The sequence below is a fragment of the Canis lupus genome, chromosome X (genome assembly GCF_003254725.2).
Source record: "Canis lupus dingo isolate Sandy chromosome X, ASM325472v2, whole genome shotgun sequence".
Taxonomy (NCBI): domain Eukaryota; kingdom Metazoa; phylum Chordata; class Mammalia; order Carnivora; family Canidae; genus Canis; species Canis lupus.
In genome coordinates, this window is record NC_064281.1 from 68,385,903 (window position 1) to 68,408,315 (window position 22,413).

At 38.1% G+C, this 22,413-nt stretch overlaps 1 protein-coding gene and 1 long non-coding RNA gene across 2 annotated transcripts in view; one reads left to right on the forward strand and one right to left on the reverse strand.

The window, feature by feature from the left end:
• Positions 1 to 12,656, reverse strand: part of LOC118353652 (uncharacterized) — a 68,465-nt gene extending 55,809 nt beyond the window's left edge. Inside the window, exons 1-2 of the long non-coding RNA XR_004812916.2 lie at positions 12,525 to 12,656; positions 12,239 to 12,417 (exon numbers count right to left, since the gene is read on the reverse strand). This is a non-coding gene — a long non-coding RNA (uncharacterized LOC118353652). The remainder of the gene's footprint in view (positions 1 to 12,238; positions 12,418 to 12,524) is intronic.
• A 473-nt stretch (positions 12,657 to 13,129) lies between these two features.
• TGIF2LX (TGFB induced factor homeobox 2 like X-linked) lies at positions 13,130 to 14,465 on the forward strand. Its single transcript, XM_025431874.3, has one exon. It carries the CDS (start codon positions 13,298 to 13,300, stop codon positions 14,009 to 14,011), a length of 714 nt encoding a protein of 237 aa, XP_025287659.1. The 5' UTR covers positions 13,130 to 13,297; the 3' UTR covers positions 14,012 to 14,465.
• Positions 14,466 to 22,413: the final 7,948 nt, after the last annotated feature.

Below are 22,413 nucleotides of genomic sequence, written 5' to 3' on the forward strand. Positions count from 1 at the left end.
TAAAGGATCTAGAGACAAAACAGCAAATAGATCCTACACCCAGCAGAAGACGAGAGTTCATTAAAATTCGAGCAGAACTCAAGGAAATCGAGTCCAGAAGAAATGTGGAACAGATCAACAGAACCAGGAGTTGGTTCTTTGAAAGAATTAATAAGATAGATAAACCATTAGCCAGCCTTATTATAAAGAAGAGAGAGAAGACTCAAATTAATAAAATCATGAATGAGAAAGTTGAGATCACTACCAACATCAAGGAAATACAAACGATTTTAAAAACATATTGTGAACAGCTATACGCCAATAAATTTGGCAATCTAGAAGAAATGGACGCATTTCTGGAAAGCCACAAACTACCAAAACTGGAACAGGAAGAAATAAAAAACCTGAACAGGCCAATAACTAGGGAGGAAATTGAAGCAGTCATCAAAAACCTCCCAGGACACAAAAGTCCAGGACCAGATGGCTTCCCAGGGAAATTCTATCAGACATTTAAAGAAGAAAACATACCTATTCTACTAAAGCTGTTTGATAAGATAGAAAGAGATGGAGTACTTCCAAATTCGTTCTATGAGGCCAGCATCCCCTTAATTCCAAAACCAGACAAAGACCCCACCAAAAAGGAGAACTACAGACCAATATCCCTGATGAACATGGATGCAAAAATTCTCAACAAGATACTGGCCAATAGGATCCAACAATACATTAAGAAAATTATTCACCATGACCAAGTAGGATTTATCCCCTCGACACAAGGCTGGTTCAACACTTGTAAAACAGTCAATGTGATTCATCATATCAGCAAGAGAAAAACAAGAAACATATTATCCTCTTAATAGATGCAGCGAAAGCCTTTGACAAAATACAGCATCCATTCCTGATCAAAACTCTTCAGAGGGTAGAGATAGAGGGACCATTCCTCGACATCTGAAAAGTCATCTACGAAAAGCCCACAGCAAATATCATTCTCAATGGGGAAACACTGGGACCTTTCCCCTAAGATCAGTAACAAGACAGGGATGTCCACTCTCACCACCGCTATTCAAAATAATACTGGAAGTCCTAGCCTCAGCAATCAGACAACAAAAAGACATTAAAGGCATTCAAATTGGCAAAGAAGTCAAACTCTCCCTCTTTGTAGATGACATGATACTCTACATAGAAAACCCAAAAGCCTCCACCCCAAGATTGCTAGAACTCATACAGCAATTTGGTAGCATGGCAGGATAAAAATAAATGCCCAGAAATCAGTGGCATTTCTATACACTAACACTGACCATGAGGAAAGAGAAATTAAGAAGTCGATCCCATTGACAATTGCACCGAAAAGCATAAGATACCTAGGAATAAACCTAACCAAAGAGGTAAAGGATCTATACCCTAAAAACTAGAGGACACTTCTGAAGAAATTGAGGAAGACACAAAGAGATGGAAAAATATTCCATGCTCATGGATTGGCAGAATTAATATTGTGAAAATGTCAATGTTACCCAGGGCAATTTACACGTTTAATGTTATCCCTATTAAAATACCATGGACTTTCTTCAGAGAGTTATAACAAATTATTTTAAGATTTGTGTCGAATCAGAAAAGACCTGGAATAGCCAAGTGAATTTTAAAAAAGAAAACCATACCTGGGGGCATCACAATGCCAGATTTCAGGTTGTACTACAAAGCTGTGGTCATCGAGACAGTGTGGTACTGGCACAAAAACAGACACATAGATCAATGGAACAGAATAAAGAACCCAGAAGTGGATCCTGAATTTTATGGCCAACTAATATTCGATAATGGAGGAAAGACTATCCATTGGAAGAAAGACAGTCTCTTCAATAAATGGTGCTGGGAAAATTGGACATCCACATGCAGAAGAATGAAACTAGACCACTCTCTTGCACCATACACAAAGATAAACTCAAAAGGGATGAAATATCTAAATGTGAGACAAGATTCCATCAAAATCCTAGAGGAGAACACAGGCAACACCCTTTTTGAACTCAGCCACAGCAACTTCTTGCAAGATACATCCACGAAGGCAAAAGAAACAAAAGCAAAAATGAACTATTGGGACTTCATCAAGATAAGAAGCTTTTGCACAGCAAAGGATACAGTCAACAAAACTCAAAGACAATCTAGAATGGGAGAAGATATTTGCAAATGACATATCAGATAAAGGGCTAATTTCAAAGATCTATAAAGAAATTATTAAACTCAACACCAAAGAAACAAACAACCCAATCTTGAAATGGGCAAAAGACATGAACAGAAATCTCACAGAGGAAGACAGACATGGCCAGCAAGCACATGAGAAAATGCTCTGCATCACTTGCCATCAGGGAAATACAAATCAATACCACAATGAGATCCCACCTCACACCAGTCAGAATGGGGAAAATTAACACGGCAGGAAACCACAAATTTTGGAGAGGATGTGGAGAAAAGGGAACCCTCTTACACTGTTGGTGGGAATGTGAACTGGTGCAGCCACTCTGGAAAACTGTGTGGAGGTTCCTCAAAGTGTTAAAAATAGACCTGCCCCGGGATCCTTGGGTGGCGCAGTGGTTTAGCGCCTGCCTTTTGCCCAGGGCGCGATCCTGGAGACCCGGGATCGAATCCCACGTCGGGCTCCCGGTGCATGGAGCCTGCTTCTCCCTCTGCCTGTGTCTCTGCCTCTCTCTCTCTCTGTGACTATCATAAATAAATAAAAATTAAAAAAAAAATTAAAAAAAAAAATAGACCTGCCCTACGACCCAGCTATTGCACTGTTGGGGATTTACCCCAAAGATACAGATGCAATGAAACGCCAGGACACCTGCACCCCGATGTTTATAGCAGCAATGGCCACAATAGCCAAACTGTGGAAGGAGCCTCGGTGTCTGTCGAAATGTGAATGGATAAAGAAGATGTGGTTTATGTATACAATGGAATATTACTCAGCCATTAGAATCGACAAATACCCACCATTTGCTTCAACGTGGATGGAACTGGAGGGTATTATGCTGAGTGAAATAAGTCAATCGGTGAAGGACAAACATATGGTCTCAGTCATTTGGGGAATATAAATAATAGTGAAAGGGAATATAAGGGAAGGGAGAAGAAATGTGTGGGAAATATGAGAAAGGGAGACAGCACATAAAAACTCCTAACTCTGGGAAACGAACTAGGGGTGGTGGAAGGGGAGGAGGGTGGGGGATGGGGTGAATGGGTGACAGGCACTGAGGGGGGCACTTGATGGGATGTGCACTGGGTTTTATTCTGTTATGTTGGTAAATTGAACACCAATAAAAATAAATTTATTATAAAAAATAAAAAATCCAAAAATTAAATATAAATATTTAACAAATGATTTGCAAATCAGATATCTACTAAGCTACTTGCATTTCAATTAAATAAAAATACTTTATAACTCAATAGTAATACAGACATAATTTCTTTTAGTATATGAAACTTGTACAAAACATTAAAAAATGTATAGATGATAGCCAAGGACAAGAAACAATGCTTTATTTCTAAGGACAGCAAACTATGGCTTTTTTAACCAAATAAAGCTTATTTTTACAAATAAGGTTATATTGTACATAGCATTGCTCAATTTTTTACTATTCATGATGGCTGTTTTGCAGTACAATTACATAATCGAGTAGTGCCTAAGAGGCTTTATGACTTTCAATGCCAAAAATATCTACTATTTGGGTATTTAAAGAAAATATTTGGCAACCCTTGTTTACATCATTACTCAGAAAATAAATACATATTTTTTAAAAAGTTAGATATACTTCATACCCCATCAAATAATGAAAGTTAAAGAAACTGTCAATTGCATGTGATGGCAAGTATATAGATCAAATGGAGCTATCAAAAACTGCTGATGGAAATGTAAAGTGGTACAATTATTTTGGAAAACAGCCCACTTTTCCTTTTTTTAAAATTATTTATGGCTTAAATTTGAAAAATTGTACAGAGTTCCTGTGTGCTTTTAAGTCAGTTTACCATAATAATACCTTTAAAATAATAGCACTTTATCAAAATGACTTTGACTTTTGTATAATGCTAGTAACTGAAGTACAGATTTTATTCATATTTTAACATTTTATTGTAGTTGCTTGTGAATACAGAGATAGATGGCATAAGAAAATTAATTTCAAAACTTCAAAGGCATTAATAACAGTAAGAGTGTGTTGAATATTTGAGAGAGGTAGTTTTCTTAGTGTTTTCTCTTTACCCTGATGACTGGAGCAGAATCCTAGGACAGAAGTATTAGCCACCTTTCACTAGCCAACTTTTGAACAATATTGAAAAATAGGCAATTTTACTCCACATGTGCAGGTTCTTATTGAGGCACTTGAAGATTCCTGAATAAGTCAAGAGTCACAGTAACTTCCCAAGTGCCTTTTCCACCTTTGTTGATAGTAGTAAAATGTTTCAGATTCCCACTGTGCAGACCTCTCTTCCTACTGCTAAGTGTTGGGAGACTAAGGGATTTCAGGCTCTTAGGCTCTGTAATTCTTCATTCTTCATACCTATTTGTGAATATAACATTTAATTCTGAGGAGTCTTTCCTGACCCCCGATCATATATATAAGGATTTCCCAAAAATGTTAATTTTATATAAAATGTGTGGTCTTCTTAACTCTCAATATAATGAGGATTTATTTTTTATGTATATCTTTTTTTATTGGAGTTTGATTTGCCAACATATAGTATGACACCCAGTGGTCATCCTATCAAGTGCCCTTCTCAGGGCCCATTGCCCAGTCACCCCATCCCCCCACCCGCCTCCCCTTCCACTACCCCTTGTTCATTTCCCAGAGTTAGGAGTTTCTCATGGTTTGTCACCCTCTCTCATTTTTCCCACTCATTTTCTCTCCTTTCCCCTATAACCCCTTTCGCTATTTTTATATTCCCCATATGAATGAAACCATATAATGTCTGTCCCTCTCTGATTGACTTACTTCACTCAGCATAATACCTTCCCATTCCATCCACGTTTGAAGCAAATGTTGGGTATTCATAATTTCTAAAGGCTGAGTAATATTCATATATATATATATATATATATATAATTATAGATATCTTTCAATGGACACAGAATTTCCTTCTACAGTTTGGCTATTATGGACATTGTTGCTATAAACATTGGGGTGCAGGTGTCCCGGTGTTTCATTGCATCTGTATCTTTAGGGTAAATCCCTAGTTGTTCAATTGCTGGGTCATAGGGTAGCTCTATTTTTAACTCTTTGAGGAACGTTCACACAGTTTTCCAGAGCGGCTGTCCCAGTTCACATTCCCAGCAACAATGCAAGAGGGTTCCCCTTTCTCCACATCCTCTCCAACATTCGTTTCCTTCTTGTTAATTTTCCCCATTCTCATTGGTGTGAGGTGGTATCTCATTGTGGTTTTGATTTGGATTTCCCTGATGGCAAGTGATGCGGAGCATTTTCTAATATGCTTGTTGGCCATGTCTATGTCTCCTTTGGTGAAATTTCTGAGGATTTAATTTTGTATTTTTTTTTTGTATCCACAAGAACACACAGACACAGACAAAAGCACACTGCATGTTTATATGTATATATGTACTTTGTTTTCTTTATCTTTCCTTTTTCCTAAACAATGATAATTTGCATGCCATTTTTAATTGTTCTTTTCATATTCCACACTCACCCACCTTGATGTATGTCTATGCCATCAAAATTAATTGCTAGCTTCTCATCAATTGTAAAGAAGTATCTCTTTATTTAACCAATCCCATTATGCTGGAAATCTGTTTTTAATTTTTACAAGTATATTTAATTCTTTAAAAACGGTTTTGTATATTTAATCTCTATAATATTATCAAATATTTTCCTTGTGTTCAATTTCTTGAATAATCCTGGGTTAAACAGGGACGCCTGGGTGGCTCAGTGGTTGGGCACCCCCACTTGGGGGTGCCCAGAGGGAGCAAGCTTCTCTCTCTGCCTGTGTCTCTGTCTCTCAGTGTGTCTCTCATGAATGAACAAATAAAATCTTTAAAAAAACAGCTCTAAAAAGGCTGCCCTTTTGTACTACTACCAGAAGTATATCAATATATTTATTACAACATATAGCTCTCAAAAATATGTTCTTTAGAATCTACTTGGTCTTTGGTAATTTGATAGGAGAAAACCATACCAAATGTTTTATATGCTTCTTTTGATTACTATGAAAGCTAATCAAATTTTAATTTATTTATTGTCCATTTGTATTTATTCTTTGTTAAATTGCCCATATTTTTTGTTCACTTTTCCTATTTGAGTGACCTACTCTGTATTGATTTGTAGGGGACATGAAAATGATAAATAGACTAAAAACTTGCCTGCCATATACATTGTCAATATATATATTTTACCATTTGTCATTTTTAAAAATGTATGCTTTTAAAAGTTTTTGTTTGGCTACAGGTTGGGATCTTTCATACAACAGTTTCTAATTAATATTTATATATTCACATTTAACAATCTTTACACTTGTGATGCCTTTATCTCAATTGTGCATGAAAATGTGTGTGTGTGTATGCACATGCACAATAGATAAAATTCCTAATACCCAACTTCATACTTAATGATAAAGCAAAATTATTCCTTTTTTCACAGGCCAGTCACTTATCCCAACTTTTCCTTTCTTCTACGGTCTGCTCACTCTCACCTTAATTCCTCATAATTAAAGGGATTTGCCAGGATTCTTCATACTTTCTACCTATACCACTCTATCAATATAATGACTTTAAAGATGGCTTCCTGGGTGGTTCTTCAATTTATTTAAAACTAAAGTATCTGGCAGAAAGTATCCAAAGTTTGTGGTACATTTTTGGCAACACCCATTATTTTCAGTATGAATAGGCATCTTCATCAATAATATGAAAAGCCATACCAATTATATACACAGTACCATTAAGTCCTTGAGCCTATTGCCATATTCTGTTTGTTTCATTGATCTGTTTATGCCTGTATATCACACTGTTTTAATTACTTTCTATTTTAAAATATAGTATACTGTCTAGTTGGAGAAATGTTTCCACATTATTTCATTCTTTCTCAAAAAATGCCACAATATATCACACATTTATCCCACCATATTAATTTTAGAATTATTTTTCCACAAGTATAAGGTAAGTGGTTAAAGGAGGTTGACAGTACTTGTATTTTGATTGAAAAAGACACAAAGAAATATTTAAAGAAAATTGACATAATTACAATATTGAGATTTCCTACCCAAGAAATAAATGATTTTGCAATTTATTAACATCTCATTTTATGTTCTTAAATAGAATTTAAATTTTGTTTCAGTACGATCCCTGAATAATACTTTCTAATTTTATTCCTAGACATTTTATATCTTTATTCTTGTTATGATTATGAAGTAGATAATTTCCCCAATATATTTTCTAAATGATAATTATTGGTGTATGTTAAAGTTTATAGTGTGTTTTTTTGTAACTGGCTACATCACCTAACTCTTATTATTTGTAATAGTTTCTCAATCGATTTTTAAATATTTCCTAAATGGCTCATCATACCATCAACTAATCATTCTATTTTATTTCCTTTTCTTACATATATTACAAATTTTTTATTAATTCCATTGGCTTCAATGTCTAAACAATGATACAGTCGTGAAAATAGATACTTTTTCCTTGCTCATGAAATAAAAAGAATAATTTTTACTACTAAGTATGAATTGGGGTATTGGTGATTTTATCTCCTTACAAATCTGAGTTAGGCTAAGAAAGTGTTAGTTGAATTTACCAGAACGTTCTACATTTTCTCTTCCTAACTTGTCAACACTCCTTCAATTTGGGGAGGTTTTTTTTTAAGATTCTTGTTATTATTCAGTAGAGAGAGAGAGAGAGAGAGATGCAGAGACACAGGCAGAGGTAGAAGTAGGCTCCATGCAGGTAGCCTGACGTGGGACTCGATCCAGGGTCTCCAGGATCACGCCCTGGGCTGAAGGTGGAGCTAAACCACTAAGCCACCAGAGCTGCCCTATTTGGGAAGTTTTTTGATGGCTTCCTGAATATTCCTTCAATCCATTTCAAAGTGTAAAGTATCTGGCAGAAATTATCCAGATACTTTACAGTATGATAAAGTCTATGCACTTAACATACTCTATTTTCAGACTTGGCAAAGTCCCATTACCACAGCATCAATTTTTGCTTCTTTTATATCACTGTGTTTTGTTTGAGGAAATGTTTTTTTTTGTTTGTTTGTTTTAGGTTTAGTTTTTGGCTTTTTGTTGCTTTTCTCAATTTTCCTTTGCATTATTTCATTTCCTGGAAGTAAAAATTTAAGCTATTCTTTTTTTAACTCTACAGATAGACTAACGTAATTTAGAAAGTAGAACACTCAAACTGATATTGAATTATAAGTAGATTACCAGAAATGATAAGCAGCAAGGTATAAAAGACTTCAGTCTTGCCGTGCTTTACATAATTTGAAAATTAAGCTGCATATTACAGCATAATACCATGTTCACTTATTATACAATCATGAGAAGACACTTTTTCAGAGTTATATGCAAATAAATCATTGCTTATAGATATACAACATTATTTTCAATAAGATCCCATGATATTCTATGTTGGAGGAACCAATGAAGGAAGAAAAAATCTCATAGAAATCATTTAAATAATTTGAGCTCCTTAGAAATTTTAAAGAATTGGATGAAAAGAATACCTCACTGTCTTAAATATCTTTTTAATTCATATTTTGCATCCTCAAAAACTTAAAGAAAGGCAACCAGATTCTATACAGTGTTTCTATGGTTACATCATGAAACAAAATCATGTTTTTTTAGATTGTTATTAAAGGGTTTCTTACTAATTTTTATCACCTTACTTTCCAGATTTTTCTATATACCTATAGGTAGTTTTAAAGGAAAAAAATCTCCCAATTGCTAGGGGATAATTTTGAACCACCATGATATTCCTTTTCAAGGAGATTAATAAAGGAGTCATTAAAAATCAGGAATGTAGGATTCGCGCTCCCGGGCCGCGCAACCCCCTCCGCGCAGCTGCCGCCCGAGCCCCTCCGAGCTGCTCCTGGAACCGCGCAGCCCCCTCTGCACGGAGCCTCTTCCTCTGCCCGAGCCCCTCCGAGCTGCTCCCGGGGCCGCGCAGCCCCCTCCGCGGAGCCGCCGCCCGAGCCCCTCCGAGCTGCTCCGTGTCCCGCCGGGTCCCGCCGTGCGCTGCAGCCCTTAGGGAGCTCGGCGCACTCTCCTGGGCTCGCAGTTGCTCCAAAAAGGAGAATTACAGACCAATATCCCTGATGAACATGGATGCAAAAATTCTCAACAAGATACTGGCCAATAGGATCCAACAGTACATTAAGAAAATTATTCACCATGACCAAGTAGGATTTATCCCTGGGACACAAGGCTGGTTCAACACCCGTAAAACAATCAATGTGATTCATCATATCAGCAAGAGAAAAACCAAGAACCATATGATCCTCTCATTGGATGCAGAGAAAGCATTTGACAAAATACAGCATCCATTCCTGATCAAAACTCTTCAGAGTGTAGGGATAGAGGGAACATTCCTCGACATCTTAAAAGCCATCTATGAAAAGCCCACAGCAAATATCATTCTCAATGGGGAAGCACTGGGAGCCTTTCCCCTAAGATCAGGAACAAAACAGGGATGTCCACTCTCACCACTGCTGTTCAACATAGTACTGGAAGTCCTAGCCTCAGCAATCAGACAACAAAAAGACATTAAAGGCATTCACATTGGCAAAGAAGAAGTCAAACTCTCCCTCTTCGCCGATGACATGATACTCTACATAGAAAACCCAAAAGTCGCCACCCCAAGATTGCTAGAACTCATACAGCAATTTGGTAGCGTGGCAGGATACAAAATCAATGCCCAGAAGTCAGTGGCATTTCTATACACTAACAATGAGACTGAAGAAAGAGAAATTAAGGAGTCAATCCCATTTACAATTGCACCCAAAAGCATAAGATACCTAGGAATAAACCTAACCAAAGATGTAAAGGATCTATACCCTCAAAACTATAGAACACTTCTGAAAGAAATTGAGGAAGACACAAAGAGATGGAAAAATATTCCATGCTCATGGATTGGCAGAATTAATATTGTGAAAATGTCAATGTTACCCAGGGCAATATACACGTTTAATGCAATCCCTATCAAAATATCATGGACTTTCTTCAGAGAGTTAGAACAAATTATTTTAAGATTTGTGTGGAATCAGAAAAGACCCCAAATAGCCAGGGGAATTTTAAAAAAGAAAACCATATCTGGGGGCATCACAATGCCAGATTTCAGGTTGTACTACAAAGCTGTGGTCATCAAGACAGTGTGGTACTGGCACAAAAACAGACACATAGATCAGTGGAACAGAATAGAGAATCCAGAAGTGGACCCTGAACTTTATGGGCAACTAATATTCGATAAAGGAGGAAAGACTATCCATTGGAAGAAAGACAGTCTCTTCAATAAATGGTGCTGGGAAAATTGGACATCCACATGCAGAAGAATGAAACTAGACCACTCTCTTTCACCATACACAAAGATAAACTCAAAATGGATGAAAGATCTAAATGTGAGACAAGATTCCATCAAAATCCTAGAGAAGAACACAGGCAACACCCTTTTTGAACTCGGCCATAGTAACTTCTTGCAAGATACATCCACGAAGGCAAAAGAAACAAAAGCAAAAATGAACTATTGGGACTTCATCAAGATAAGAAGCTTTTGCACAGCAAAGGATACAGTCAACAAAACTCAAAGACAACCTACAGAATGGGAGAAGATATTTGCAAATGACATATCAGATAAAGGGCTAGTTTCCAAGATCTATAAAGAACTTATGAAACTCAACAGGAAAGAAACAAACAATCCAATCATGAAATGGGCAAAAGACATGAACAGAAATCTCACAGAGGAAGACATAGACATGGCCAACATGCATATGAGAAAATGCTCTGCATCACTTGCCATCAGGGAAATACAAATCAAAACCACAATGAGATACCACCTCACACCGGTGAGAATGGGGCAAATTTACAAGGCAGGAAACAACAAATGTTGGAGGGGATGCGGAGAAAAGGGAACCCTCTTACACTGTTGGTGGGAATGTGAACTGGTGCAGCCACTCTGGAAAACTGTGTGGAGGTTCCTCAAACAGTTAAAAATATACCTGCCCTACGACCCAGCAATTGCACTGTTGGGGATTTACCCCAAGATACAAATGCAATGAAACGCCGGGACACCTGCACCCCGATGTTTATAGCAGCAATGGCCACGATAGCCAAACTGTGGAAGGAGCCTCGGTGTCCAACGAAAGATGAATGGATAAAGAAGATGTGGTTTATGTATACAATGGAATATTACTCAGCTATTAGAAATGACAAATACCCACCATTTGCTTCAGCGTGGATGGAACTTGAGGGTATTATGCTGAGTGAAGTAAGTCAGTCGGAGAAGGGCAAACATTATATGTTCTCATTTATTTGGGGAATATAAATAATAGTGAAAGGGAATATAAGGGAAGGGAGAAGAAATGTGTGGGGAATATCAGAAAGGGAGACAGAACGTAAAGACTGCTAACTCTGGGAAACGAACTAGGGGTGGTGGAAGGGGAGGAGGGCGGGGGGTGGGAGTGAATGGGTGACGGGCACTGGGGGTTATTCTGTATGTTAGTAAATTGAACACCAATAAAAAATAAATTAAATAAAAATCAGGAATGTAGATCTTGTCATTTAGAATAAATCAGTGATTTTAAATATGTGCAATTCTGTCAATCCTTCAGCAGACACCTGAATCACAGAAATACAAAAATATTATACAAGCAACAAGTGATGGAGGATATGTTACTAGAAATCATAATGGCAGACAAGAGTAGTTTCAGAGAGCATGGGCTGGGCATGTATTGGTAGGAAATAACTATAGGAAATTAGTTTTCATTCTGAATAGAAAACATTCTATTAACCCAAAAGACCAATGGAAATAGTAGCACTCACAGAGTATTGCAACGAAGACCTCCAATTTAGCCAACATATGCATTCTCTGTTTGTTGGGAGCTTTGCTAAAATGACTATTAGATTTGATTGTGTATTTCAATTGGTTCCCCTTTCAATAAGTTTTAAACAATGAAAGTGCACTGGTAAGATTACTAACAGCCAAAGGATTAGTAGATAATATTCTGATGCCCAGCCCAGTGACACCAAATAAGAACTCTTAAGGGTGAAATGATATTGTCCTTACCAAATAGAAACTGTAGATTATATGTAATTCTTAAGTTGATGACCTGGAGTTTTCTTTTGAGAAACCTCTGAAATTAGCAATCAGTAATACCATAGAATATCCTTAAGAAGTCAGAGATTATGATTGTCTTCTAAGTGAATCATAGTGTTCTGAAAGAACCAGCACTTGTCTTCAGCTCTCTGAAATTAAAATGTATGATTTATAAACTATTTTCATCTGCTTCAGAGGTAATTTCTATATATTTAAACTATCAATAGAGATTTAAATAATCTAAATCTGTAATCACCATTATTTCTTGAGTCCTATCTTGCTCCATGTTTTTAAGAACTTCTGACTGAAGCTTCAAAGAGAATTATCAAACTGGATGTCATAGCCCAAAGTATAGACATAAAGATCCTGATGGCATAGTGAAGTCATATCAAAGCTGAACATTTCAAGGCCATAAAGAAAAATTGAAGGGACAGGGTGTCAAATATATATATCTAGGTAAAATTACTCTTAAATCAGCTTTAAATATGGAAGGAAGGGGTCAGAATATACCACTTAAACTCTCCTTTTATTGTGGTTAATTTTTAATAGATAAGTTACTTTTGATATATGTATATGAGCCAATACGCAAGTATAAGGAAAAAGAAGGAAGAACAATAATCAAAGTAAAGTCAAAAAGGAATGAGGAACCTATGTATCTATGTATAAGCTAGATTTAACCAATAGAATTAGAACTCATTAATTAGCAGAAACTAGTGATAACAGCAGAGAAAAATCTGGAGAGCTTTAAATTGATGAGATAAGAATAAATACATTTGAATCTATGAAAAAAGAACAGGTAAAAGAAGAACTAGGAAATGGGGGGGGAGGGGCAGCATACAGGGCACAAAGGATATGACATCACAAAGCCCACTAGCTCAAAGCAGTTACTAGCACTGTTTATCTGCTTGGGAAGCAGAAGGTGAGACTTCCCCTTAGAGAACGGCCCATGTCTTCCTCACTGGTTCTTCCAGATCCACGTTAGTCCTAACTCAGCCATTCCTAATTCCCAAAATAGTGAAGACCAGCCTCATGAGTATGGAAGACACTGAAGAAACCCCAGCAGGTAACCAAAGCCTGACTGAAGGCACCTCAGTCACATTGAATAGGGACACTGGTCCAGATAAAGTTCTTGCTTCACTAGAGGGCAAGAGGAAGAGAAAAGGGTACTTGCCAACTGAGTCAGTGAAGATCCTCCGAGACTGGCTGTATGAACACCGGTTTAAGGCCTACCCTTCAGAAGCAGAGAAGCGAATGCTGTCTGAGCAGACTAATTTGTCTTTCCTGCAGATCTCTAACTGGTTTATCAATGCCCGCAGACGTGTTCTTCCAGAAATGCTTCAACAGGATGGAAATGACCTCAACCAGACCATCATATACCACCAAAAAGGCAAGGCTGCTGATGTGACCCATGAGCAGAGCACAGATTTATCTCCACAGTCCAGGTCAGGGCCTCGAGGTCCAGACAAGATGCAGTGCCTGCCCTTGAGCCTCCTTCCAGTGGGCCAGAAGACAGAGGAGAAGCTGCTAGATTCAGAGTTGTCTCCAGGCCAGAAGCTGACCCCAAAGGCCCAGCCAAATAAAATGGTCAAGTTTTCCACTAGTGAATCCTTGCTTATGACATCTCCCAAGCCTGAGTTAACAGAGGAGTACAAGGACTTCAGTAGCTTCCAGCTGCTGGTTGATGCAGCTGTGCAAAAAGCTGCAGAACTGGAGCTACAGAAGAAACAAGAGCCCAATCCATGATGTCCAATGTCCCTGAAAAGCTCAAGTTGCCAGTCCCTTGTCTACAGTGGTAGATCCATTTATGTTCCCCCAGCTAACTCATAGTTTTACCTTTTATAGAGACATTATTCTTCCTAGGAATTTTATGAGAGCCATCACTGGCTATTAGGACTCAATTCTCTAGCTATTTCAGCGTTTCCAAATGGACTTGTCATGATTGACACTAAAGTAAAGATATCTTCTCTACTTCTACTTCTTCCTACGTTTAAAGGCTTCAGACAATCACACACCTGAGACTAGACACGGTGCTAATGAATCTTCAGAACCCTTGCTTTGTTTTTTCTAGCCAGACTTTATTGTCCTAGGACTGCTGCAGATACTGAATCACCAATCTTTCTCCCTCTCTCTAACTTTCCTTGTCAATTAGCATGAATAATGGAAAAGAAAGGCTCTATAAAAGATGACTATAACAGCACTGGCATAATTTTAATGTTGAGCTTTTTGTGAAAATATCAACTTTATGTTTTCTTTTGTAAGTTTATTGACAATCTTAAAGAGTAGCTAAATTTATGCAAGAAGTAAGCATGAGCATCAAAATACAGTGAATTCATAAACATGTTACAGATAAGGATGCACTCTTATTTGGTGTACTAGAGAAAAGTATGCAGTAAATATAGGAGAATTCTATGTGGTAATCTCCTGCTGTTGCAGTATAGTGTTAGAGAATACTTCTTTGTTTCTTTTCATTTTGTTTTGTTTTGTTTTTTGAAGGGCTTAAACAACAAATTTATTTTCCACAGTTCTGGGGCCTGGAAGTCCAACCTCAAGATGCCAACTTGATCACATTATTATGAGGGCTCATCTCTTGGTTCGTACCCAGCATCTTGTATCTTGTATGATGAAAGAAACTGGCTCTCCCGGGAGCATCTTTTATAAAGGCATTCACCCCATTCATGAAAGGTCTACCATTATGACCTAAGCCCCTCCCAAAGCCTTAGCTCAAATATAATCATTTTTGGGATGTTTTCAACACATGAATTTTAACATATGAATTGGGGGGGACACAAACATAACAGGAAATAGTAGTAATGTGTACGTGCTAAATATAAAAATATATTACCATTTAAATATGTTAAGTGTTAAATATCTATATATGTATTTAACATTTCAGTTGCTGCTTATTGTCCTTAGGATAAAATATAATTTATTTTTAAACACTTTTTTAAAATTTGAATGCAATTGACACACAATGTTGCATTACTTTCAGGGTAAGCACAATACAGTGCTTCAATTTCTCTTTATGTTATGTTCACCACAAGCATGGTTACCAACTATCACAATGCAATACTATTACAACATAATTGATTACATTCCCTATATGGTGCATTTTATTTCATGACTTATTTATTTCATAACCGGAATTCTGTACTTCCACCTTCCCTCATTCCTTTTGCCCACTGCCCCTTCTACGTCTGGTAGCCATCATTTTGTTTTCTGTATTTATAGGCTTGATTCTGCTTTTTGTTTATTCATTTGTTTTGTTTTTTAGAGTCCATATATGACTGAATCATGTGGTACCTATCTTTCTCAGTTTTACTTTACTTAACACAATACCATCTATGTTCATCAATGTTACAAGTCACAAGATCTTATTCTTTTTTACAGTGTCAATTTGCCTATTGAAGGACACTTAGGTTGCTGCCATATCTTGGCTATTATAAATAATGCTGAAATAAACATAGATGCACACAGATCTTTTTGAATTAGTGTTCTCATGTTGGGTACATAAACAGTAGTGAAATACTGGATTGCATGGTATTTGTATTCATAATTTTTTGAGGAAACTCCATAATGTTTTTTACAGTGGTTGTACTCATTTACACTCCCACCAATAGTGCAAGAGGATTCCTTTTTCTTTATATCCTCACCAACACTTGTTATTTGTTTTTTGCTTTTTCTTTTTTGCCATTCTGACAGATGTAATGTGATGTTTCATGTAGTTTTCATCTGCATTTCCATGATAATTAGCAATATTGAGCATCTTTTCATGTTTTTGTTAGCCATCTATTGGTATTCTTTAGAAAAATGTCTATTCAGGTCCTCTGCCCATCTTTTAATCAGGTAGTTTGTTTTTGAGTTGTGTATGTTCTTGATATATTTTGGATAGTAATTCTTTACTAAATATATCATTCACAAATATCTTCTCTCAGTAGATTGCTTTTTTGTTTTGTTGATGGTTTCCTCCACAGTACAGAATACTTTTATTTTTATGTAGTCTCTATACTTTATTTTTGCTTTTGCTTCTCTTGCCTTAGGAGACACACCTAAAAAAAAGAAAAAAAATGTTGCTATGGCTAATGTCAAATTAAATCACTACTTGTGTTCTTTTCTAGGATTTTCATGGTTTAAGGTCCCAAATTTAGGTCTTTATTCCATTTGGAGAGTCTATGGTGTTACAATGTGTTCCAGTTTCATTATTTTGCATGTAGCACTCCAATCTCCCCAGCACCATTTGTTGAAGAGAGTATCTTTTCCATATTGTTTGATCTTATGTCTTTTATCATAGATTAATTAAACATATATGTGTGGGTTTATTTATGGACTCTCTATTCTGTTATATTGATCTTTCTATTTTTGTGCCAGTACCATACTGTTTTGATTACTACAGTTTTGTGGTATATCTTGAAAGCTGGAACTATGATACCTTCAGCTTTGTCCTACTTCTCCACAATTATTCCGGTGATTTAAGGTCTTTTGTATTCCCATACAAATTTTAGTATTACTTGAGCTAGTTCTGTGAAAACTGCTCTTGGTATTTAATAGGGATCACTTAGAATCTGTAGATTTCTTTAAGTAGTGTATGGACATTTTAACATTATTCTTCCAATCCATAAGCACTGAATATCTTTCATTTGGTTGTGCTGTCTTCAGTTCCTTTCATTAATGTTTTATAGTTTTAAGAATACAAGTCTTTCACCTTCCTGATAAAGTTTATTCCTAGGTATTCTATTTCTTTTGGTGCAATTGTAAAAAAAATGTTTTCTTAAATTCATTTTCTTCTTCTTTATTATTAATGTATAGAAACACTACCAATATATTCCCTATCTCTTTATTGAATATCTCACTGAATTCCTGTCTTTTCTCCAGCCTGGTGGGCATAATTACAATCATTAATTCAAATTCTTTACCAGGCATATTGTTTATCTCTATTTCATTTAGGTTTTATGGAGGTTTTGTCCCTTTTTTGGTATGTATTCTTTTGTCTCTCCATTTTACTTGACTTTCTGTGTTTGTTTCTATGGATTAGGTGGAACAGCTACTTCACCTAAGCTTGAATGAATGATTTTCTGTATGGTCATCCCCTAGGATGTGTGCTTGATAAATTTTGCTGGCTTGCTGGAGCTGTGGCTGGCATGAGCTGGTTATCCTGTGGCTAATCCACACAGTGGGTACCCTGGAAATAGTGCTAAAACTTAAATGATCATGGGTTGATGTAGTCCCTGGGCTCTTCACACATTAGGTGGCCTGATGGGACATTTAAAGCTGAAGTGGGTATAAGCTGGGTTATCCAGAGGCTATAATTAGATTGCCCTGGCAGAGCAGCCAGAGCTGAGGCAGCAAGTAGGTTGGGAAGTCTCAGTGTTTTCCATGCAGAAGGCATTCTGACAAGACATTTAAAGTGGGTGAAGTCTAGAAGGTCCTGTGGTTCTTCATTCTGAGGGTACCCTGACAGGATAGCTGAATCTGAACTTAGTGAAAACTGGGGGATCTTTGGGATACTCCCTGATAGGGATGTTCTAGCAGAGTAGTTGAAGCTAAGATGGTCTGCAGATTGGGAGGTTCTGGGGCTCTCCACGTAGAATGCACCCTAGCAGGACAGCTGAAGCTAACATGGATATAAGTGGGAGGATCCTGTGGCTTTTAGCAAACTGAACATCGTGGTAGGACAGCTAAAGCTGAAGTGGATGCAGGCTTGGGTGTCCTGGGCTTCTATGTGCTGAGGCCACCCTGACAGGACAGCTGAAGCTGAGGTAGGTACAAGGCAGGGGACTCCAGAACATTCTATGGAGGGATGCTCCCTGTAGGGTAGCTGGAACTGAGCTAGTGCATCAGCCAGGAGGTCCCTGGGCACTCTAAGCAGAGAGTGCCCTAGCAGGATAACTGAAACTGAAATGAGTGTAAGCTGAAGTGTCCCAGAGGTCTACACACAGAAGGCATCTGAGCAGAATAGCTGGAACTGAAGTGGGTATAAACTGGGGTGTTTGAAGAGTCTCCACACAGAAGATACTCTAAAGGAATGGCTATAGCCAAGGTGGGGTCTAGACCAGGAGGTGATGAGGCACTCTGTGCTAGGGGCATCCTGGCAAGACATCTAAATATAAAGTGGGCATGGGCCACTGTGATCTCTGGGCTCTCTGTGCAAATGTGTCTTGGCAAGACAGCTGAAGCTGAACTGGGTTCAAACCAGGGTCTCCCAGGGTGTTCAGTTTTGTGGGTGCCCTGGCTGGGTAACTGAAGCTATTGTTCTGTGATTTTGGGGTGTTCTACATAGAGAGAACCCTGGTGGGGTAGTTGGATCTGAAGCAAACATCAACTTGGAATGTACAAGGCCATTTAGTACTAGGATACTCTAGTAACCTGCCTGAAGCCAAAGGGGTACAGGCAAGGAATGTTTTGTGGTACTTTTTACATGTGTCAGATATAAAGTTTGGAAATAAACTGAATGCTAACCAGGGGTGTCTGAGTGTGTACCACACTATGGCTACCCTGGTGAGATCATGGGGGCTGGTGTGGGCTAGAGGCCCAGGGGTCACTGAGGTGGTATGCCAGTTAGGGCACCAGGACTGTTCCCCAGTCTGTGCTTTTAAGTTAAAAGGAATTGGAATTTTTTTTTTTTATTCATGAGAGGCACAGACAGAGAGAGAGAGAGGCAGAGACACAGGCAGAGGGAGAAGCAGGCTCCATGCAGGGAGCCCGATGTGGGACTCGATCCCGCGTCTCCGGGATCACGCCCTGGACCGAAGGCAAGCGCTAAACCGCTGAGCCACCCAGGGATCCCGAATTGGAATTTTTTAAAAAGATTTTTATTTATTTATTCATGGGAGACACAGAATGAGAGAGAGAAGCAGAGGGAGAAACAGGCCCCATGCAGGAAGCCTCATGTGGGATTCAATCCTGGGACTCCAGGATCACTCCCTGGGCCGAAGGCAGGCACTAAACCACTGAGCCACCTGGGGATCCCATGGAATTGGAAATTTGAAGCTAATAAATCTATTTAATATGACTGGCTTTCTTTTTAGACATATACTTAGGTATAAAATAAAGTCTACACATACAAATCATAAGCTCAAATCTAGATTTGAATTTTCACATATTACGTGTATGAAAATATTTTAGAACAACAGAAAAAGAGGCTAGAAGGTGGCAGAGTAAGAGGATTATAAGATCACCTCATCACACAAATAAAACTAGATAGTACTAACATCAGTGTAAATAAACCAGAAAACGACCCAAATCATGGCAGAAGAAAATACACAACTAAAAGTGGAGAAAATGCCACATAGAAGGAAGGAAAGGGTAAAGAAGTTCTATAGATAGGGTTGGAGATGCTATTGGGAATTAAACAGACCATAGCCATCCACTGGAGGAAGGGAGCTTCTTTCTGGTGCTGGGAAGGGAGAGAATCAGACAAAAAGATAAGAGAGCCTGCACCGGGAAGACTAACCCTTGTAATATTTGGCTTTGAAAGCCAGAGAGGCCAATTTTATGAGTTCTTACAACCAGCAGGACTTTTAGTCTAGAATTTTAAAAATCAGCACGCTTGCTTCTGAGAGAACCTGAAGAATGATAGGAAGCTGAGTCCCCAACCTTAAAGAGACAGCACAGCAAATAGTTGGCAGAGAAACAACTTAGAAGAAGCAAATTGAAAAATTCCAGGGGGCACACTTCTTGTGGCTTTTGCCCTTCCTGCTCTATGGCCATGCTCCTGATCATCACTTTAGAAGAAATCACTGGATCCTAAACTCAGGGTTGGGTCCGACAGCCTCAGGTTCTCCCAGCCCAGCACGGATCATCTGGAAAAATGGACCATGACACAGATACAGAATGAATGAATGCACATGTTTGTTGCCTGAGAGCATTGGCCTTCAGCCAGCATTCAACTTTTTTCTTATTAAAGCACATTAATGAAGTAAATAGAGCAGGCAAGATGGCTGAAGAGTAGGGTCCTCAAGTCACCTGTCCCCACCAACTTACCGAGATAACTTTCAAATCATCCTGAAAACCTACAATTTAGGTCTGAGATTTATTTTTTAATGAATTTATTTTTTTATTGGTGTTCAATTTGTCAACATATAGAATATCACCCAGTGCTCATCCCGTCAAGTGCCCACCTCAGCGGCCATCACCCAGTCACCCCCACCCCCTGCCCACCTCCCCTTCGACCACCCCTAGTTCGTTTCCCAGAATTAGTAGTCTTTCATGTTCTGTCCCCCTTTCTGATAATTCCCACTCATTTTTTCTCCTTTCCCCGTTATTCTCTTTCAATATACTTTATATTCCCCAAATGAATGAGACTATATAATGTTTGTCCTTCTCCGATTGACTTATTTCAATCAGCATAATACCCTACATTTCCATCCACGTCAAAGTAAATGGTGGGTATTTGTCGTTTCTAATGGCAGAGTAATATTCCATTGTATACATAAACCACATCTTCTTTATCCATTCATCTTTCAATGGACACCGAGGCTCCTTCCACAGTTTGGCTATTGTGGACATTGCTGCTATAAACATCGGGGTGCAGGTGTCCCGGCATATCACTGCATCTGTATCTTTGGGGTAAATCCCCAGCAGTGCAAATGCTAGGCCGAAGGGCACATCTAATTTAACTCTTTGAGGAAACTCCACAGTTTTCCAGAGTGGCTGCACCAGTTCACATTCCCACCAACAGTGCAAGAGGGTTTCCCTTTCTCCACATCCTCTCCAAAATTTGTGGTTTCCTGCCTTGTTAATTTTCCCTATTCTCACTGGTGTGAGGTGGTATCTCATTGTGGTTTTGATTTGTATGTCCCTGATGGCTAGTGATGCGGAGCATTTTCTCATGTGCTTGCTGGCCATGTCTATGTCTTCCTCTGTGAGATTTCTGTTCATGTCTTTTGCCCATTTCAGGATTGGATTGTTTGTTTCTTTGCTGTTGAGTTTAATAAGTTTTTTATACATCTTGGAAAATAGCCCTTTATCTGATACCTCATTTGCAAATATCTTCTCCCATTCTGTAGGTTGTCTTTTAGTTTTGTTGACTGTATCCTTTGTTGTGCAAAGGCCTCTTATCTTGATGAAGTCCCAATAGTTCATTTTTTCTTTTGTTTCTTTTGCCTTCATGGATGTATCTTGCAAGAAGTTACTATGGCCGAGTTCAAAAAGGGTATTGCCTGTGTTGTCCTCTAGGATTTTGATGGAATCTTGTCTCACATTTAGATCTTTCATCCATTTTGAGTTTATCTTTGTGTATGGTGAAAGAGAGTAGTCTAGTTTCATTCTTCTGCATGTGGATGTCCAATTTTCCCAGCACCATTTATTGAAGAGACAGTCTTTTTTCCAGTGGATAGTCGTTCCTGCTTTGTCGAATATTAGTTGACCATAAAGTTGAGGGTCCACTTCTAGATTCTCTCTTCTGTTCCATTGATCTATGTGTCTGTTTTTGTGCCAGTACCACACTGTCTTGATGACCACAGCTTTGTAGTACAACCTGAAATCTGGCATTGTGATGCCCCCAGATATGGTTTTCTTTTTTAATATTCAACTGGCTATTTGGGTTCTCTTCTGATTCCACACAAATATTAAAATAATTTGTTCCAACTTTCTGAGGAAAGTCCATGGTATTTTGATAGGGATTGCATTAAACATGTAAATTGCCCTGGGTAACATTGAGATTTTCACAATATTAATTCTGCCAATCCATGAGCATGGAATATTTTTCCATCTCTTTGTGTCTTCTTCAATTTCTTTCAGAAGTTTTCTGTAGTTTTTAGGGTATAGATCCTTTACGTCTTTGGTTAGATTTATTCCTAGGTATCTTATGCTTTTGGGTGCAATTGTCAATGGGATTGACCCCTTAATTTCACTTTCTTCAGTCTCATTGTTAGTGTATAGATATGCCACTGATTTCTGGGCATTGATTTTGTATCCTACCACACTCCTGAATTGCTGTATGAGTTCTAGCAATCTTGGAATGGAGTCTTTTGGTATTCTACATACAGTATCATGTCATCTGCAAAGAGGGAGAGTTTGACTTCTTCTTTACACATTGAATGCCTTTTATTTCTTTTTTGTTACCTTATTGCTGAGGCTACGATTTCTAGTACTATGTTGAATAGCAGTGGTGAGAGTGGACATCCCTGTCGTGTTCCTGATCTTAGGGG

Bases quoted from the DNA above. Each gene is read 5' to 3' on its own strand.
- TGIF2LX (XM_025431874.3), top strand. From the start codon at position 13,298: ATGAGTATGGAAGACACTGAAGAAACCCCAGCAGGTAACCAAAGCCTG.